The 22126-nt window shown below is 39.0% G+C and overlaps 1 protein-coding gene across 1 annotated transcript; it reads right to left on the bottom strand.

Moving 5' to 3' along the window:
* Nucleotides 1-1531: 1531 nt before the first annotated feature.
* LOC109706123 (auxin-responsive protein SAUR50-like) lies at nt 1532-2441 on the bottom strand. The gene has a single exon (XM_020226928.1). It carries the CDS (start codon nt 2288-2290, stop codon nt 1928-1930), a length of 363 nt encoding a protein of 120 aa, XP_020082517.1. The 5' UTR covers nt 2291-2441; the 3' UTR covers nt 1532-1927.
* Nucleotides 2442-22126: the final 19685 nt, after the last annotated feature.

Genomic DNA, 22126 nt, shown 5'->3' with positions numbered 1-22126 from the left:
GAAAGAAAATTTATGTTTATAATAAATTAAAATTATTAAATTATGTTTTATAATAAATTATTTTTATCAAATATTATAATATAATTATTTTTATTTAAATTATATGTATATCAAATTTAACCACTACTTTTTTTAAAACTATTCTCTACTATTCCATAAAATTAATCAACTATAATTTTAATTATTTCTAAAATTATCATCATCACAAATCAAACTCAATTTTACTTTTATTTTTTATTAATTATTTCAGAATAATAAGATATTTCAGGAATTAAAAAAATTATCCTAATATTCGTTGTACGGAACGAAACGGGGCCTACAAAGAAATCATCTAATTAATGGCTCATGGCTCATGCTGTTAAAATTTGGTAAGATATAAAGTAACTTAAATGTTTAATTAAATTAGGAATATTGAAAAATTTAGTAAGATATTAATTTTATTTTGTTAATTGTAGTTAAACACTACATGTGAACCAGATGTATTCTTGTGCATGGGATTGGATTTTATTTTATTTTATTCATTTTGCTCTGTGAAGTGGAATTGTAGTGCATGAGGTAAGTTGGTGTGACCGATGGAGGAATCCTACCATGTATTAGTCACACCACATCATCCAATTATATTTTTTTATTTCAGAAAAAATATAATAAAAATATTTTTCTAATAAGTATGATAGAACGGATGAACCAAAAAAAAAGTAATTTGATTGGTTGGTGACGCCACCTCAACAATATAATTGATGCATTTAAGATTTTTTTTGTAACCGAGAGGCTCCTAGGGTGAAAAGTTTGAGAGAGTGTGTGTAATAGAGAAAAAGAGGGAGGCAAGAAAAATGCAAGAAAAAAATTGTAAAATTTTTTAAAAAATTCATGGAATCTCCACAATCGGTGCCAAGGAGTCCGTGATTGGAAAGAGAAATGCCAAGTTTACAATCCAAAGTATAACTTTTGATTCAAATATTGTAATCACTAGTAAAGTTACCCGCGCATTGCAGCGGGCTAATACTATAAAAAACAGAAGATTGATAAAGTAAAAATTTTAAAATTTTTTGATTTGTCACGAAACATTAATAAATACAAATAATATGAAAAAAGAATATGAAGTGATCTTATTTTACTTGGTTTTTTTTTTTTGTGAAAATGATTTGTTTAGATGGCAATAGACCATATGAATACATTAATTGGAAAGTGAGCAGGTGGAAAGATGAAGCATCGGGCGGAGATGGGAGTAGAAAGGCAAAGCATCAGAAAATGAGAAGAGGAGAGAAGGCAGGGTGAAGGAAAAATTATCATGTGACAAATTTTATGGAAAATAATGTACAGATATAGATATAGCTAGATATAGATATCCTCCCTTTAAAAGGAAAAAAGATGATATATAAGAATAGTAAAAAGAATATGAGTTATTGGATGTACAGAATTGTAAGATTACAACTAACTTTTGGTTATAATGTCGGCATTGCGCAATTCGAATTTCGCATCCTTGCCGTCACAGAACAAGTACAAAAATTCAATTAATAATGAAGAACATAGATACATAATTCTAATCTTAATTTCTTTCCTCAAATTAATTAACTAATCAATCGATCAACTCTTACAGGGCATTTCTCTACAAACGCCACTCACATTACATTATACAATTAATTACTCTCTATATATACAGAATTAAAACCCATGAAAATTCTCATGGTAAAAAAGGAACTAATAGACACAGTGACATATAGAGAGATAAAAAATTATGAAATTTAGTTTTGAAATACTTTTAATAGCGTAGATCAAATCTAACGGAGCCGATCGTCGATTTAGAAACTGCATAATTGAAAATAACTTGATAGCACAGAGACCTCCTTGCTACTGATAGTGTACCAGTCTAGCTATATATATATATATATATATGGTATGTATAGATATATATGTCTCTCTCTTTTTATCATTGTGAAGTTGAAGTGAGGAGGGATCGGAAGACGACCTCCTCACAGGGGATGGTGAGCTTGGTGTCGTGGTGGAAGCCGAACTCCTCCTCGGCCCGCCGGAGCAGCGACTGGAACTCCGGGCGGGCCAGGTAGGAGATGGGCACAATGTAGCGGCTCCGGCGCTCGCCGACGTACACCGCAAAGTGGCCCTTGGGCACGTCGAGGGGCAGCTTCCGGTCTTCTGCTTCGTAGTCGTCATCGTCGTCGTCGTCGTCAACGTTGTGGTCGTCGTGCTGCTGCGACTGTCTCCGACCGAGGCGCTTCAGCATCTGCTTTAGTGCTGCAGCTTGCGATAGCTTGTTGTGCTTCCTTGTAGCCATTGTTGCATGTGTTGCTGGATATGAAGAAGAAGAAGAAGAAGAAGAAGAAGCTATGGTAGTGGAATGTAGAGAGGGAGGTGCTTTTATATGGTGGGAGGTGGGGAGGGGGGAGAGAGAGAGAAAGTAGTAATAAGCAAAGGCACGTGGGTAGGGTACATGGGTGGAGAGAGAGAGAGAGAGAGAGAGAGAGAGAGAGGTTTGCAATATATAAGGGTTGGTGGTGAGTTTGAGGTGGTAACTATATAAAAAGGACATGTTGGGCTCACTCTCCCGTGGGTTTGCTCCCTTTGCTTTGGGACATGGAAGGGTACTCTCAGCTTGGACACTAATAACCCCGTCTATTAAGTGTCTCTTTATCTAGGTCAATATTTGATGCCGAATTTTTCTCATATACATATGAATTTGAACTTTTATCTTTTTAAAAGTATCAAATCATTAATGCTTATAGATTTTCGACTTTTAAATTAAAAAATGTGTGGTTAAGATTGTAGTGGTTCTTATGGTTGAGTGAGTGGTTGATTGAGTACTGTGATAGAACTAGTAAAAATGGTTAAACTGATAGATCCAACGGAAGAAAACTTAAAACTACCAATAGATATACCCTTATATATTTCTAATCCCAATAGATATGCCCTATTAGATGAGAATGTTTTTTTTTTTTTTTTTTTCTGTTACAGTTATAATTTTTTAATTTGAGTATTATATGGTGTTAATATACATGCCTTATTATCTATTTAGAGTGGAGGACAAAGCGCGTCATCTGCAACTAAAATTCTAATGAAAACTTTTGTTTATTTGCTCAGTTATTACCAATTTTAGTTAAATGGGTTTGACTACTATACTTTTATGAGTATAGACCCCTTTATATTCATAAATTTTTGGCCACTAAATCTACCCTTTTGATCATTTCCACCCGTTAGATCATATTATTCAATCAACCACCCACTCAACCCTAAGAGGGCACTATCATTCTAATTGCATCTCTTCATCCAATGGTCAAAAACTTATTAATATAAAGAGAGTTATACTCATAAGAGTATAAAGGGAGTTAAATTACAATTTCTCATGTTTCACCAAAAAATAAAGAAAAATGTATCCAATATTCTTCTGCACCAAATTCACTATAATTAATTCATAATTTAGTGGCATTTACTCCCTAACTTTTATTTAAATCATACTGCTTAATATATTTAACAGCATTACTTGATAATTGCTACTAAATTTAATAATTTATTAGCAATTTACTATTAATATTGTAAAATAGGATAAATTAATAACGTAAATTAGTGAATTCTACTAAAGTTTTCAGTATTTTATAAAAAATAATACTAAATATAACAGAGTAGCATAATGCCGTCAATAATCAATATATAATTATTAACATATCTCATTTTATACTTATAATTTAAAATTTTGAAGTTAAAGTTTAAAATTTAGAATTTAAATTTTAAAAATCTAAAAAATATAAATTAAAATTTAAAAGTTAAAATTTTAAAATTTTAATTAATTTAAAATTTAAAATTTTTAATTAATTTAAATTTTTAAAATTTTAATTTTATCATAAATATTACATTTTAAAATTTAAATTATAAAATTTGAAACTTAAAATTTGATATTTCAAAATTAAAAATTTAAATTTAATATCTAAATTTAAAATTTAAATTTAAATATTAAAAATTTTAAAGCTTAAAATTTAAATTTAAAAAATTTAAATATATGTAATCGATTGTCCTTAGTACAAGTGGCAAAGGGATTACTGGTTGGTACCCGAGGTCTCAAGTTCGAATCCTAGTTATTCACATTTCCAGCTAAGATAGAATGCTACATTTCTCTCAAAAAAGTTTAAATTTAAATTTAAAATAATAAAATTTGAGTCTCCAAAATAAGGTATTTGTATTAGCGGCATTATATTCATGCGCCAATAATAAACAACTTAAAATTAGCTTATTGATTCATATTGACGGTATTCATTATAAATATAGTATTTATAATACTGCTAATACTTTTAGCAATATTGGTATAGACAGTATTTGGTGTCATATCCTGTTAAATTTTTAGCGACATTCGTTGATCTTTTAGCAGCGAAAATAAAAGTCACTAATGACTATTTTTTTTTTTTTGGTAGTGAATTTTTTTTTTATTTGATTAGATAGTTTTCACTACTACAATAGCTTTTAAAGTGTTTAATACAAAAATGTTAATTAAACGCACTCTAGTAATTCAATAAACTTTTTGGGGTCATTCGGTTCACGATTTGTAATATTATGAAAAATCTCCTATTTTCTATTCAAGTTATTCAAATAGAAACCGTGCAACACAAATTAGGAAGTTGTAGGAATCATCATAGATTCCCAACTAGTATGAGTATTATAATAACATGGATATTCTCGTAGTTAAGGGTAGACTTGACAATCTCTACCCATCTTTACAGGTATTCGCAAGTTATCCTAAAATTTACATGTATGAGTATTATTTTTTTTATAAAAAAATTATGCATAAAATTGGTAGGTACCCGTTAAATGTATATTTTTTTTATTTACCTATCCCTAAAAACCCTAATTTTAAATGCATATTCTTTTTGTTTACCTATCTTTAAGTGCAGTACTAGTAAAAGAGACTTAATAGGAGATACTGTTAATAGCGTTGCATGAATCTTGAGGTGAATCGATAGTTAAAAAAGTCACAAGAATAAATACTTCTATGTTTCTAATATATAGCGTAGGTGTTTAACTCTCTTTTTCTCTCTCTCTCTCTGTTAGGAGCCGAATTCTCTTATCTTTGACTAGGTCAAAGATCTTTCTCAGGGAACGTGTAGGGATACGGAACGCCTATGATTAGTGACTCTCGAAGTTTTCGCCCTTCGACTGGAGCAAGCGATTCGGCTGATGAGGGATCGGATCAGCCGAGTTCAAAGACTTTCACTATAGATTCGGTTCGGCTGGATGAGCCGAATGTACGGAATACACTGTACTTTGGGTCGGCTGAGGAGCCGAATGCCTTTATATATATTAGAATTAACTCGTAGAACTAGTACAAGAAACGAGTGTGCCTGAGGGCATACAGACTCGGTTGATCTACCTTAAATCTATTCCTAAGAAAACAGTAAATGCGAGAGAGTAAAAGATTACAAGTAGTCTACTTCTAGAAAATGCGAAGAAATTGTAGAGGAAATAAAGGTGGTCTTTTGTTCTCGGGGAAAAGACGGGCGTTATTTGCCTATTTATAGATCGTCCCTGCTGATCCGTTATTCCCCATCCATGATCAGCCACTACTCCTATTTTTTCGGGCAACTTCCAGCGGATCGGAACCGCTTATAACCACTTGCAGTTACTGTAACTTCCCTCAGTTATACCTGGCGGTTACTCAATATTCTTGTTGATGCTCTCGGTGCACATCAAAATCCTTTTTAATCCTAGCTTCTAAAAGATTAGGGTTGAGTGGAGCACTAGTGTACCACTTGGCCGCAAATTATTGGCCCAACAATTGCTCCCTCGACAACTTCCGAACGGATGGTTCGATAGCTGGCGTAATCAGAGGCGCGTTTTTCGATACAGTCAGTTTAAAATTCTTCGTACGACTCCTTTTTAGCCGTTCTTTCCTTTTCTACGGCCACGATCTCGCCAGTCCTTCTTGTCTTATATGCAGTATTAATTAGGTCATCTTAATTGCCGCCATTTCTTCATCATTATAGCCAGCCATTATAGCCAGCCTCGGATTCCGATTCAACGCGACGACTCCTTTCTTTTTCGCCAAGCTTCATCTTCTTCGTCTTCTCTTTTCATTTCCTCGTCTTCTCCGCTTTTGCTTCTCTTTTTTTCGATCTGTCTTAGTCTTCTCTACTTCCTTCCCATTTTCGATCCTTAGGGTTTTTCTTCACCTTTTTTCTTCGTTTTAGCGATGGTGCCACTTCCGCCACTTCCTTCTTCTTCGTCATTGGATTATACCATACTTAAACAGTTTGTCCTATCGGACCCTTCTCGGTTCATCTTAGGTCCCTCTTTTACTGATGAACCGAACCTCGATGGTTTCCCATACTCTAGTGACAGTCTTCCATTGATGGCCAAATCCATTTATCTTCATTCCTGATATCCATCAGCTTAGACAGGAAGAAGTCTCCGAACCTGGCCAAGTGTTTCAGATGCCTACCTTGCTTGGTTAGATCGGGTAGAAGCTGTCTATAGTGACTTTTGGCGGGAAGTTGGTATTTATGAGGCGATACAATTATCTCGGAAGAATCCTATAGCCGATAACTTTCTTTTTGCTGTGGCTCTCTGTTTTTGGTCTCCTGTTTCTAACACATTTCTTTTCAAAGGAGGACCCCTCACTCCTATTCTTCTTGATGTCTATCATTGGTTTGCGCCCTCATGGAGTTACTTTCTCAGTGGCTTACTGTAGCACACTGGACCTTTGCAAATTGCGAGGTTCAAATGTTCGATGTGTATTCCGAACTTTTCCACACTTGGTGGAGGGCCATCGATGGTATACCGGCCTAAAAGTTCGATCTCGAGAGTTTTGGCAGAGTCCTGAGAGTTTTTACTCTCGGGGACCGGTCCCTGATGGGAGAGACTGGTCCCCCAGTGAACAGTGCTACGCAGCCGGCAAGGCAACCGGTCCCTGGCAGTCGAGACCGGTTCCCGAGCGCGTTTGCGCGGGGAGAGACCGGTCCCGCGCAGGGAGAGACCGGTTCCCGAACGTTGGATTTTCGGGAGCAGACTGAGAGACCGGTCCCAGGTCGGGGAGACCGGTCCCTCTGGGCGAAAACTGCCCAGACCGGGCTGATGCAAATTTGAGTTTTTGAGGGGCTTAAGTGGATTTTGTTATCTTAGAGGCTATAGGCAGCCTCTCCTCCCCTCTCACTCTCATTTTCTCTCCCTCACACTCTTCCTACACTTCTAGAGAGAGAAAGGGAAGGAGAAGAAGGAGAAGAAGAGGAGAAGGAGCTTGCTTGGAGGCCTTGGAGCACCATTTTCTTCCTCGTTTCTCACCTTTGGAGGCTTGGAGCTTGCTTTTGGAGCTTTGTGGTGGATCAAACTTCAACCCTACTTGGTTTTGAGCTTGGATTGGAACTTCTCTTGAGGTTGGTAGCTTATAATCCCCATTTGATACTTGTTTTTCTAGGTTTTACTAGATGAAACCCTAGATTTTGGGATTTAGGGTTTATTTTGGGGATTTTTGGATTTGAGGCTTCTTGATCTCTTTTGATGGGTTTGGAACCTTTATATAGGTTAGATTGGAAGACCTCTACCTTCCATTTGAGGATTTAGAGAAGGTTTTCACTTGAGGTGAGTTTTTCCCAACCCTAGCTTGAGTTGGTTAATGATTGAGCTATTTGCTCTTCGTTTCGTTTGGGTGACCCTATTTTTGATGTTTCTAGGGTACTAGGAAGCTTGTGGATACCTTCGTTCGGCGAAACGAAGAATTCGATTTTGGTGGGTTTGGCTTCGTGGAAATGGGGCGAAATGGCCCATATGCTCTTTCTACTTGTTGTAAAATATTTTTAAATTCATTTCTATGCTAAATAGAATTTTTAATATTTTAGAGCACTTAAAATGCATGCCTTGTTATTATGAAAATTTCACTATATAGTAGAGCTATATGAGTAGAATGTATGATACGAGAAAGTGTTTATTTTGCATGGGAAAATACATTTCTTAATGAGGATTATGACTTGGATATGTACTTTGGAACATAATTGGCCATGCTTTGACATAGGAACAAGAGTGTCATAAAGGGGCACTTGAAATAGTAATCTATGAAAATGCAACTTAGAGACATGATGATAGGCCCATGGTACATCTGCCATATATTCCATGTTAGAGACATTGATGACATAGAGATAGGCCTTTGGGACATTCGATACATTCCATTATTAGACTTGGGGATTGGTACTGTGACAGTCGTCGACTACTTGCCATTGTGCTCATTCGCACATGCTTGTGAGGGTCGCTCCCTACAAGCGGCACTCCGGAGATAGCCATCGCGATTCGTATTCGCGTGCGGGAGGCGCGAAGTGGATTGCCGTGGGCCAGCTCATTCTAGGGTGGGAATGATGGACTACCACGGGGCATTAGGCTCGGCACCGGCCAGACAGCCTACGGGTGGGTTCAGGGCCATAGACAGTCTTGGTGGAGTCTTTTAGATTTGATTGATATCATTATAACATGGGTAGGACAGTAAATCACTAGGGTACTAGGAAGCTTGTGGATACCTTCGTTCGGCGAAACGAAGAAGTCGATTTTGGTGGGTTTGGCTTCGTGGAAATGGGGCGAAATGGCCCCTATGCTCTTTCTACTTGTTGTAAAATATTTTTAAATTCATTTCTATGCTAAATGGAATTTATATGAATTTTAGAGCACTTAAAATGCATGCCTTGTGTATTATGAAAATTTCACTATATAGTAGAGCTATATGAGTAGAATGCATGCATACGAGAAAAGTGTTTATTTTTGCAAGTGGAAAATACATTTCTTATGAGGATTATGACTTGGAATATGTACTTTGGAACATAGTTGCCATGCTTTGACATAGAGAACAAGAGTGTCACAAAGGGGCACTTGAAACTAGTAATCTATGAAAATGCAACTTAGAGACATGATGATAGGCCATGGTACATCTGCCATATATTCCAGTTAGAGACATGATGACATAGAGATAGGCCTTTGGGACATTCGATACATTCCATGTTATTAGACATGAGGACTTGATACTTGTGACAGATCGTTTGACTACTTGCCATTGTGCTCATTCGCACATGCTTGTGAGGGTCGCTCCCTACGAGCCGGCACTCCGGAGATAGCCATCGCGATTCATATTTCCCGTGCGGGATTGGGCGCCGAAGTGGATTGCCGTGGGCCGGGCTCATTCCTAGGGTGGGGATGATGACTACCACGGGGCCATTAGGCTCGGCACCGGCCAGACAACCTACGGGTGGGTCTCAGGGCCATAGACAGCCTTCGGGTGGGTCTCTTCAGATTTGACTTTGAGTATTCATTATGACATGTGGACAGATGATGACTTAGTGTACTACTTGGACATTGACTAGAATAGTAAACCACGGAACTTTACTATTTCGCATTGTGAACATTATGATAGTAGGAGACTTTTACTTGATGCATAGTTGCTTTCATACTTATGCTATTCATGCTAAGTAGAGATATCATGTTGTAGTAAGTTACATTTTACTTAACTTTCGCTTTTCTACATTTATAGTCACTGACATCTCTTGTAGCTTTGGGCCTTGTGGTGCATTCACTGAAGTCAGTAATTGCCCACTGGGAACTATTTTTAATAGTTCTCACGCCCCTGTTTTATGGTTTACATTTCAGAGCCTTCGGCACCGGCGGAGGCACGGGATCGCGGCAAGGGGATCGCTTAGCTAGCTAGCGAGGAGCGGTACTTTGCCTAGGTGGTTTACTCTTTCTTTTTGTAGTTGAGAGAGAGAGGTTTTTGGTATCCATGAATAGAGACCACCTATGTATCTACCTATAGCACTTGTATCTGGGATTTTCTTGTATTACCTTATGTTTTTTTTTAGTGAATTTACAGTTTTATCCTTATCCCTTGCTGTAGCATTTAGACATTTATTATGCTCTGATACTCCTAGACGTCTTTTACTATTGCTTTTATTATTGTTGTTTTTAGACGCCTTATATGTTTTAGACGTATGGCGGGTCTGGGCACGTGCCGGGCGGGCTTCCGCTGGGTCCCGGGGCGTGACACTTACAATCCTGATGGCGCATCCGATTTTGAGGCCCACCTTGACCTCAATGATATGGCTTATCCCAAATTTCTCCGCAAGTTTGTAGGTGAGTCTCCTGCTGCGGTTACTAGGAAGGAGCACACAACATTCCTTCTGTATTGGTTATGCCACAATCTTTTCTGCACTCGTTCGCAGAAGATCAATCGGGATTTTGTCCAAATCGCCGTAGGTTTAGCTAACGGCGATAGATTAGCTTTAGGAATCTATTTTCTTGCTTTTGTCTACAGGAAAATTTTTGATTCTATCAAACCACTACCTTCTGGAGATGGTGTAACAATCAGCTCTGGTTGTGGTGTTTTCGAGTTTTTTCAAATATTTTTGCAAATTTATTTTCCTAATTTGTGCCAAGATCCTTTAGATCTGGACTCGGCTCCTTATTTTGACACTTACAGGTTAGCTCTCGGCTGTCCCCAGCCGTTAAGGTCAGGTCACCCTTTTGATTTTGCCACTTATTTCTCAATTTTCTATGAATCGCGTCCTCATTTTCTCATTTCATGGTCTCCGTTTGCCGAGCGTGTCATTGGCCCACCTTGGCTTCTTTCTCGGTATTAGGCCATTCAAGGCGAACTTGCTTCTTCTCGTGCCAGTGAATACTCGGAAGTCTGGTATTCTTTCTTGGCTGCAAGGGATCTGCATGTTGGACTGAAATCGTGCTCGAAACTGCTGCCTATCACTGAGGTTTATTCCCCCTAATTCGCAGCGCGTCAATTTAGATTTGTGCAAGCAATCCCTGCCCCAGCCAAGTTCTTCACAGCTAATACTGCCGTCAACCGGCCCCCTACTAAAAGTACAGCCGAAGCTGATCGAATTTCAGTTATAGAAAATTGTCTTCGGTGATTCTTCAAATTAGTGAGCTTCAGGCCGAATCACACAGGAGTGATGGGCTTTCGCTATACCGTCACTTGAGACTACTTTGCCGATCGCGTTTTTAGTTTAGTCACGTAGCAGGCAATTCGCAAGACCATCCATCCACTTAGTAAGTCTCTTGCTCACTATTATAATTATTCTTTTTTCAGAATGATTTTTAATTATTTATCTTCCATCTATAGCAGTATCCTTTCCGAGCAAAGACTTTTTGATTGATATTACTGCTCCATCCGCTCCGGAAGAATCGGAAGAGACTTCCGATCATACCTCTGATGCCCTACCTTCCTCTTCTGCAGTAAGCTTTACTCCTTTTGTTTTGGCTTTCTTTTTCCTTATATGATATCATTGCTTACTTTTATATATCTACTTCATATATAGCCAATTCCAACCTCTTCATCGGTCCCAGCTTCAGAAAAACGACCGATGGAACCTGAACAATCTACCTCTCCGCCGTCTCGGAAGCGGCGTAAGTCGGTTGCTAAAAAATCATACTCTAAGAGAGCCAAAGACACACCTTCGGCTGATGTTCTAGAAAAAAGAGCCGAAGACACATCTTCGGCTGATGTTCCAGAAAAAACCTCTGTTCTTGATGAACCAATCTCGATTGAGGTAATCAATTCGATTGGTTAAACTCAAGCTTTCTTTTGTATTGTTTCATCATTCTCATCATTTCTTTTCAATAAAACAGTCACCTCCTGAAGATGCTTCCCGTGTTCATTTTGTTTAGTCTCTGGGGAAGAAAATGTCTGATATTGAGAGACAAGCTCGTCGCGGAGCCCGTCTTGATAAGAGGCGAGCAGCCGAAAAGAAACGGGTTATCAAAGAAGGGAGTGGAGAAGCGCCAGCAAGAGAAGTAGAACCAATGTCATCCACCCCAGAAATAGATAGAAAGCAGTAGGAGAAAGTAGGAAGTGAACCAATGGCAACAACAGAAAGAGAAGATGTGGACAAATCAAGGGAGAAGGGTGTTGAGGAGGCTGGAATAAGTACAGTGCCTATCACGACTCCTTTAGCTGAAACCTCATCATCGGTTCCTCCAGCGCCTGAAACTGAGGATCCTTTGTCTGCTTCTCTTCATGCCTTATTGGTTTCAAGTCCTAATTCTAATCAGGCGGAAGACTTATCAGCCGTGATGTCGGTAGACACTCGACAAAAACTTGATGAGTGTCTAAGATTGTATAGTTATGATCCCCCGTCTTTGGCTCGAAATACCGAGCAGTTTGATCGGCTAGGCGCACTTTTACTTGATTTAGCCGATCAGCCAGATCTTTCTTCTACGGGTAAATGCTTCGCAGAAACTTTATCTTCTCGACTTTCTTCTTTTTTATCTCGGCAATAATCTTTGGCTGCTGAATTTCTATCCTCAGATCACCATTTCAATAGGATTGATCATTTCAAAGCGAAAGTTCCTGAAGTAGCGGCTCCAATAACTAACCTGAGCCGAGAAGACCAAACTTTGGAAAATCAAGAATCGACATTGGGGCAATGGATTTCGACTCTTAAAGAGGAATTAGCGGCGGCCGAATTGGCTCTTGTTCGTACCTCTGAGCGCCGACTCCTCTTGCAAGATCAACTGAATACTAAGAAGAGTGAAGGGATGAAGCTTCAAGATCGGCTTTCTCAACTTTACAAGTTGCATCCCTTAATGAAGCGTAGGAGGAAAGCGGCCGAAACCGCCCAAGCAAACCTAGAAGCCGAATGGAACCAGCTTAAAGACTTATTATCTTGATTCGGCTTATTAATTGTAATATTTTAACGCTTCTAAATCTGACTTTGCTCATTTTTCCACATAGATGGATAGTACTTTTTTAAATATTTTTCATTAATTGGCTTCTCATACTTGGATCCATATATGTTTTTTAAATAATATGCATTTCCTTTAATAATTCTATTAATCTGAAATGGTCCTTCCCAATTTGGAGACCATTTTTTATATACTCGGTCCTTTCGACCGATTGGAAAAATTAATCTACGAACCAAGTCTCCGAGTGCAAAAGACTTAGCTTTAACTCTTTTATTATATACTCTACGTACTCGGCTCTGATACGCTCGTACATCGTCAAATGCTATCAGCCGAGTTTCATTCATTTCTTCTGTTCTTTCATTCATTAGCAACTTATATTCATCTGCCGTCAAATTTTTTTTTTGTTTTTCCACCCTTAGAGAAGGAACTGTTATCTCAGTTGGCACTACGGCTTCATAGCCGTATACTAATTGAAACAGCGTCATCCCTGTCGCCGTTTTCACTGTAGTTCGGCATGCCCACAATATTTTGGAAAGTTTCTCATTCCATTTCTTTGGTTGCTTCCAATATGTCGCTTCATAAGACTTACGATTATCTTATTTGCCGCATCGGCTTGTACATTAGCTTTAGCATAATAAGGTGTCGAATGAAGTAACTTAATCTTTCTGGATTCAATGAACCGAGTAAATTGTTCCCCGGTAAACATTGTTCCTTGATCGGTTGTAATTGTCTCGGGGATTCTAAAACGATGAATTATAAAATCTTCCACAAAATCAATAATCTCTTTTTGAGTGACCAACCTAGCGGGTTTTACTTCTACCCACTTAGTGAAATAGTCGATGACCACTATTAAAAACTTACGACCAGTCGAAGAATTTGGCTGGATTTTTTTGATTAAATCCATGGCCCAACCTCTAAAAGGCCAAGACTTAATTATCGCATACATCTCAGAAGCAGGTACCTTTTGTACAGAGGCATGGAATTGACAATCCTGGCATCCTTTTGCATATTCTATGCAATCCTAATGCATAGTCGGCCAGTAATAAAGCTACACACAAGCCCTCATGGGTCTCTCCCATCACTAATAAAGCTTCTTTAGGTCCTAAACATTTCACTAACACTTCTTCGGCTGTTTTCTTATAGAGTTATCCATTTAATAGACAATAGCCGATTGCTCTTCTTTGAATATTATAGCCGACTCACTTGTTAGGGTCTTCTAGATATTCAATTATAAACTTTTTCCAGTCTTCTTTAACTTCTATGGGAGTAATTATAGTCGGCTCTCGTATATGAACCGATGGTAATAATCTTCGTTTTATTTTCACTTGATCCCGTTTCGGCTCTTTATACCCTGAGGCCGATTGGACTAATTCATTAGCCTGTTCATTTTCTTCTTTGGTCAAATGCTCAAACTCAACTTCCACGAAACTGCAGAGTAATTCTATCATTTTTCTCAAATAATTTTACAAATTTCGGTTTTCACATAGGTATTTTCCACTCACTTGTTTAATTACCAATTGTGAATCACCGATGACCTTGAGCGAGTATACTCCTAATTCTTGTAAAATTTCAAGGCCGATTATTGAGGCCTCATATTCAGCTTAGTTATTAGAATAGCCGAAATCTAATTCAAAAGCAAATCGATGAATATATTCTTCATGAGACTGCATAACTACCCTAGCTCCTGCGGATTCAACTGTTTTCGAGCCGTCAAAATAAAGTATCCAAGATTGGTAGCCGACTAAATTTTGTTTCGGTTCTTCAAACTCAACACATGGATGATTAGCCAGAAAATCGGCTATTGCCTGCCCCTTAACAGCTTTTGCTGGGACATAATTAAGAGAAAATTCGGACAAGGCCAGCATCCATCGTCCGATTCGGCCTCTTAATATAGGCTTAGATAGCATATATTTCACCAGGTCGGTTTTGCAGATTACCGACACTTCTGTTGGTAAAATATAATATCTTAATTTCGTACAAGCATAATATAAAGCCAGACATAATTTTTCAATTGCTGAGTAACGTTTTTCGGCATCTACCAATCGTCTTCTTAGATAATAAATGACCTGTTCCTCTTTTTCTTCATTTTCTTGTGCCAACATACAACCTAAATTTTCTTTTGCAGCCGATGTATACAACTTCATCAGCTGTCTTTGCTTAGGAGGCATGAGAACGGGAGGACTTGCCAAATATCCTTTTATATTTTCAAATACTTTTTGCTGTTCTTCCGTCTACTTAAATTCTTCCTAATTTTTAAGCCGAAGTAATGGAGTGAAAACTCCTATTCTACCGGCTAAGTTTGATATAAAGCGCCGCAAATAATTAAAATTTTCTAATAAGTTTTGTAACTCTTTTTTACTTTTTGGTGTTGGCAACTCTAATATAGCTTTGGCTTTGTTTTTATCAATTTCAATTCGCTTTTTATGTACTAAGAACCTCAAAAAATTTTCCACTGAAACTTCAAAGGCACACTTTAAAGGGTGAATTTTCAAATTATATTTTCTCTTCCTTTCAAAGGCGAGTTTTAAATCCGCCCAGTGATCAACTTGTGATTTGGATTTTACAACGATATCATCGATGTAAACCTCCAACATTTTGCCAATCAGGTCATGAAAAATAAAATTTATTGCCCTTTGATATGTAGCTCCGGCATTCTTTAAACCGAACGGCATGACTATCCATTCAAAGGTCCCAATAGACCCCAGACATCTAAAAGCCGTTTTGACTACATCTTCTTCAGTAATATAAATTTGGTTATATCCGGCATGTCCGTCCATAAAGGACAGAATTTTATGCCTGGCTGCCGAGTCTACCATATCGGCTATTGGCATTAGATATTTGTCTTTAGGCATAAACAAATTCAAGTTCCTAAAATCAATGCAAACCGTAAGTTTACCATTTTTTTCTCGTATCGGAGCTACATTGGACACCCAATCAACATAACGGGCCGCTCTAATAAAACTGGCCTTTAATAAGTTTTCTATTTCATTCTTAATTTGAAGTACAATACTCGGCTCAAACCTACGAGCTGGTTGTTTGTAAGGCTTGTATCCTTTTTTAATAGGAAGCCTATGTTCTACTATTTCGACTCAAACCCGGCATTTCTTCATAACTTTAGGCGAAGCAGTCTTTGTATTTTAATAACAATTCTTTGAGCTCCTCCTATTATTGAGCCGAAAGTCTAGCACTGATGTAAGTCGGCCGTTTGTCTTCGTCGGATCCCAGGCTCACTTCGTGTCATGCCCCGGGACCGTTCCAATTTGGTCGGTTTGGGCACGTCGAACAGACGCCGAACGGACAACACCTCCTCTGTCTGCTCAAAGCTCAACGCAAGTACAGATCATGTATATATGAATTTGTCCAGCGGAATAAAGATATACATGGCTAGCACGAGGGCAACCAATAGCCAAAGTGAAAGTACTAAACTAAACAATATACAAGTATAATGATTAACTTTCAATCACTTACATGCATTAAACCACATGTTACATTTACATTCTTTTCATCATTTCTTTTATTCATCACATGATCTCCCAAAATTACATAACATGTTTTGATCCAAAAACTTAAGCTTTTACATTCTTTCATTTAAACATCCTTAATACATCTCTAATCATCAAATTACAAGAGATGAGATAAAGGGTATGCAACTAAACAAAACATGGAACCAACTCGGGAGGTCTCTGTCTATGGCGCGATACCTTTACTACGATCATCAGCCGGCTTACTTGGTTCCGGTTCTATGGAAATAGTGGGGTGAGAACTACAACAAAGTTCCCAGTGGGTTCGGCCGCCGACCTCGCCGACTTTCCCACTAGGTTTAAATCAGGCATAATAGAAGAATAGAGATAGATAGTAATCAACTAAACAAATGTAGCTAATATGCCTTAACAAGATATAATCCATGCTATGCTCAAATAGAATGCTCATGATGAATGCAAGATCACTTTCCAATTCTCAATCCTCTTGGCTAACCCGTAGGTTTCGCCCTCAATAGACTCACCAACTCAAATCCCTACTGTCAGTGAGATACTCGCTTCGATCCGACGGGACCGTCCTCTGGGGAGATACTCGCTACAACCTAGTGATGACTACTCCGGAGCTCATCGCTTAAGGAGGTGCGACCGCCCTCAAGCCAAGACTTATAGGTGAGTATGATCCAATCCTTAACTTTAAGAATGTCAAGTTCAATCCATTCCTTAACTATAAGGATGCCTCAACTTTGAGGATGCTATGTCACATATGCCATTTTCTTGCATTCTTTAACTTTCATTAGTACCACACACTAAATATTCTTTATACTTATTCTCCTGGATTCTTGACTCGTTAATGCTACACACACACTATGTGTTTTATCTCTAGCATTCAATACTCTTTGATGCCACACTTGTACACTAGAATTCAAAATTCATTGATGCCACTCTACTATCGATGTTATAATGTCATTTGTTCTCTATGTCATCTAGGTCTTTGTCACCATTCATGCATACATAGGGTTTTTCATGTTCTCAAGAATTCACAATATTTTATATGCATCTTATACTCAAAGCATGCGATTATATATACTCACTCACCCTACAATGCATGATACTCAATATACACATATGCTCAAGAAATGACATTTTAGACATAAAAGAAAATTCGAGAATTTCAGAAAGCACCACCTATCTCGTATGGTTGTAAAGGTGCTATGGTTTAAGTTTCGTGATTTTTGGACGCCTATTCTCTCGCATGCGGTAAAAGGAAGCCAAATTAGGCTTTTTCTCAATATCTTTGAGTAGACTCGTCGGATCTGCGAACCGAGTCCACCAACGAGTTGGAAATATTGCTAATTTGGTTTCTACAAGGTCAATTTACCTTTAAACCAACCTAGGACAAAAGCTTCAATTTTGGTGCCCTAACAATGTCATATTGCCCAATACACTATGTAGATTTTAGAGCTAAGTAAAAACAAGCTTAACATCATCTAGAAACTTATCTAGAACAATTTCTAGATCATTTGAACTATTTTTAGGGCATTTAAAATAAATCCTAGAATTCTACCATGAGAGGTTATGGACAAACATGGGTTTTTATGGATTCCATGGTCTCTACAAGGTTTCCATTCATGTAAGAAGATCAAAACCAAGTGTTCTAGGGTATAAAACCAAACCCTAACATCAATTTTACAAGAAACCTTACCTTAGCCCACTAGCTCTCCAAACTCTACCTTGTAGGAGAGCCCTAGATCCTTCCAAGCTCCAAAATCTTCTTCAAATTTCCAAGTTCTCCTCCAAATCCCCCTCTAACCCACCTTAGGAGAGAGCTTCAAGAGAGAGAGGGAGAGAAATGAGAGAGGAGAGTGTTCTCACTGCTGTGAATGAGAGAGGAGAGAGTGTAGGGTTTTTATAAGCTGCTACAATAGCAAATAGACCCTCCAACTCTTTCTAATTGTAGCAGATCAACCTGCTATTTCGTAGCACTGCGTACCGGCACGCGGGCGGGCGTCACCGGTACGCCCCCTGTTCAACAGCCCAACCCGAGTGCTGTTGTTTCTCGGGTTGCTGCAGGGTATCGGTACTATCCAGGACAGTCACCGGTTAACCAGCTTGACAGAGGCCAAACCCGAGAGCTGGCTTTTCGGGTGGCTTACCTGGTACCGGTACTCCCCTAGTGCTTCACCGGTTAGCCAGCGCCTAGACTTCAATTTTAGCAGAGCTTGGCTCTATTTCGCGTCGAGAAATGCTAAAACCTTTCTAACTCACTTGAAACTCAACTCTAACCCTTCCAACATTGTTGGAATGTCAAATGGATTTTGTCCAACTATTTCTCTTGCACACTTTGGTCAGTTTGACTAAAGTTCGATATAACCTACCGAGGTTTTTGTATATTGCACTTCTATTAACGGATCTTGGGTTTCTAGCATTTTGTCGCCGACTTTGATAGGTGATTCATCCATATTTGGTTCAACTGTGAACCTCTTTGGCTTACTAGCTGCTTCCTTATCGGCCTTCATGGCCGATTTCATTAACAAGTCCTTTTCGGCCGATTCGGCCGTTTTAATAGGTGTTATGTTATTGGCCTGATTGGTCGAATTACTCTCATAGCCGACCTCATCGGTCGGCTCATTCCGCCAAAGCTTTTCTAAAGCTTCGGTTCCTGATTTTTGATATTCTATTTTAACCAACATGGTGGCTCTTCGGCTGCCCCCATTGCTTCTGCATCTTTTGAAAGGACTAATTGCACTCTCTCTTCGGTCACCCTCACAAAAGAAATTTGATCGGGATCAGCATCAGCCCAATTGAGATGGCTGATCCTTCTGCATTAACATCCACCATTTGGGGCCGCCTTTCGGCCCGTATTTCTTCTACCTTGTCTCCTATCCATTGGAATAATTTTCCATGGAGCGTCGATGGTACACACTCGTTTGCGTGAATCCAATCACGCCCGAGTAACAAGTTGTAGTGGCTGTCTGCATCTACTACAAAGAATGATGTTCGTAAGGTTTTAGATCCTGCCGTGATTTCGGTTGTAAGTACTCCCTTAGCTGGTTGATCGCTGCCACTGAAATCGGTCATGATCGTATCTGTAGGCTTCAGTTCATCTTCACTTTTGCCCAACTTTTTAAAGAAAGAAGTTCGCATAACGTTGACCATTGCTCCGTCGTCCACCATCACTCGGCCTACTAGCCGTCCTTCTATTAAAGACCACCGAATCAACTGGTTTAGCATCCTCCAACTATAATTGGGCTACTGTGAGCCCATCTTCTTCGTACATCATCTCCCTATACTCTGTGAACTCTACTTTGAAAGATTGAGATAGAGTGTAAACCATATTCACATCGACTGGACTTTCATCAGCCGATTTTTCTTGTATCTTTTGTTTCTTTTCTTCAGACTCCTTTGCCGTCTCGGCTGAGGAGTTATTTTCCATCTGTCGCGCTTAATTATTGTCTCGAGAGAGGCTATCTTCTCCTCTAACTCTTTTCGAGTTATCTTCTTCTCAGGTTCGGCCGGAATTGGCCGTTCTATTTTCAATTTTAACCAAGGAGCGGGCGATGAACCGTCCGCTTCATGATCATTCCGCATCGAACGAAAGGGATTTTGTGATTCATTAGGTCGTCTCCATATGTTCAACCTTAACCCTTTCGCTTCTTTATAATGTTGTCTTGCTTTGGCTTACAATCTCTGTTGCCGACGCTTCTGAGTTTTTGCTAACATCGGCCCATGCCATTTGGCCGATGGTTTTGCTTCGTGCCATTGATCAATCGGCACGTTTGCCGGTACCTTCACTGTCCTGAGATGATTTCTCAAGATTTCTCTTCTTTCCATGGTCTCGGCCAAGGTTGTATGCCGAGCTCATTGACTAACCTCCGAGGAATTTAATATCCCCGATATCCCCCTCGGTCATCCCCTCGAACTCCGGTTCAGGTCTCGGCCTGGCTTGATGTTGCCAGCTTGGCCGATATCTTGGAAATCTTTGTTTTGAGCCGAATGGATTCTCTAGGTAACTCCATCGGCTATTGCATTCTTCTTTTCTACTGCTGTAGTAATCATTCAAGACCTTTTGCGTGAATAAGTTTTTTTTTTGTTTTTCGCCGAGTCAACTTCTGGCTCTGATTCGTTGGAGGCTTCATCCAAGCCATCCTCTGACTTGTTCTCTACTTCGAAAATTTTCTCCCATTCCTCCGGAAACGCCTTGAATTCTCTCCATTTGTTATGCATCTTTTTCTCGTGGATAATTGCTTCCTAATCCTTCTTGGTCGTTTCGCCCTTGCACCTTATACAGAGCCGAAGTGTTTTCTTGGTGTAGACAATGCTTTCGTCAGTCTTCTTATCCGCGATTGCCTTCCCTTTGATGTCCACCATATTGACCTGCGATGGAAACAGATCCTTGTCAATCTCCATATTTTTATTTTCTTGGTCGGCAAAAATGAGCCGACCTTTGTTTATTTCTTTTTGAATCTGCCTTTTAAAGGCAGTGTATTTATTTGTTCTATGGCTCCATGAATTGTGCCATTTACAGTATCTTCTCTTTTTCAATTCCTCTCCAGGAGGTATAGTTTGACCCTCCTGCTGCTGAATTCGCCCATCTTTTAGCAACCGATCAAATATTAATTCGGTTTTAGAAACATCAAATGAATAAGTGAATGCTGATACTCGTGCTTTTACCTCGTTTGATTTAGTAGACTTTAACAGAGCACATTTATATGGTTGGCGGTTTTTCACCATCTCTGCCATATATATTTTGGCTTCATCAGCCGAATCCTCTGTTTCTTCTGATGTATTCGGCTCCTCTTGAGCTGAAGATTCTTCAAGAAAAGAGATATTCTTCTCTTTTCCTTTGTTCCAATATTTGTTTCGGCTCCATCTGGGTTGATCTTCATTATTTCCTTTTCGAAATTGCTCATATTGAGCAACCCGAACTCCCAAATCAAAAAAATTTGAAAAATATTTGTCTTCAAAATAATCTTTAATTTTGAAGTGTAAGCCATTATATGCCATCTTGGCAAACTCTGATTCCGGCATTCTTACAAAACAACGGCTCCTTGCCGTCTTGAATCGGTTCAAGTACTCTTCAACCGATTCTCCTGTTCTTTACCTAAATTGAACTAGATCAGCAACCGAAAGTTCTGGCTTTGATCTATTAAATTATTCATAAAATTTTCTTTCTAATTCGTCTCAATCTAGGACAGAATTAGCTGGTAAACTCGTATACCAAGTAAAAGCTATCTTGGTTAACGAGGTATTAAATAATATAAGTTTTAAGAACGGATCTGCAGCAGCTTCTCGGCATTGTGCCGTAAACCGCGCAACATGTTCGACCGTGTTTTCGGTCTCATCACTAGAAAATTTATCGAATTTCGGCATTTTCCAATTTGCCGGATAGGGATGTTCTGTATCTATGTTTGTGGGATAAGGTGATCTAAACACAGGCCGTATTGCCGGCCTAGCTCCAACTCCGAAAGTATTTCGGATAGTTTCTTCAATCTGAGCGTATATTTCGTTGTTGTTCCCCTGCAAAGGAATTGGTATCTGTGCTTGCACTGGATTCGGTCCTTATGGCAGTTTGAAGTTCTGCACAACAGGGTTAACCCCTTGTATATTCGGAGCCTACCCCCCAGCCCTAGCCCCAATATTTTGAAGCTGATATGCTGCCACTGGCGGAGGAGGTGGTAATCCCCAAGCTATTTCTGGTTGTTGACCGGCGTTAACAATAGCCGATCTGTAAGCTGCCTAAAATGGTGCCCCCCTGGTATTGGGGTTGACCATTCATCGGTGTTATAGGATTTTGTAACACTGGTGTAACTACAGGCCCTTGCGAACCTATTACGTGTTGTTCATTATGAGTCAATAATTGCCTTATTCGGGCAATATTCTCGTTAGAGGCCTTGATTGTGGCCAGTATTGTATCTAAACGGGCAGTACTCCTATAGCTATTTTGGTTCAGTACTTGTAGGACCCGTGTCATTTGTCCAAGCGCTTGA

This window comes from Ananas comosus, unplaced genomic scaffold (genome assembly GCF_001540865.1).
Source record: "Ananas comosus cultivar F153 unplaced genomic scaffold, ASM154086v1, whole genome shotgun sequence".
Taxonomy (NCBI): domain Eukaryota; kingdom Viridiplantae; phylum Streptophyta; class Magnoliopsida; order Poales; family Bromeliaceae; genus Ananas; species Ananas comosus.
The sequence above is the reverse complement of the archived record's forward strand: the minus strand, read 5'-3'. Positions and strand labels throughout refer to the sequence as shown.

Coding starts and splice junctions, on each gene's coding strand:
- LOC109706123 (XM_020226928.1), bottom strand. CDS start 2,290: ATGGCTACAAGGAAGCACAACAAGCTATCGCAAGCTGCAGCACTAAAG.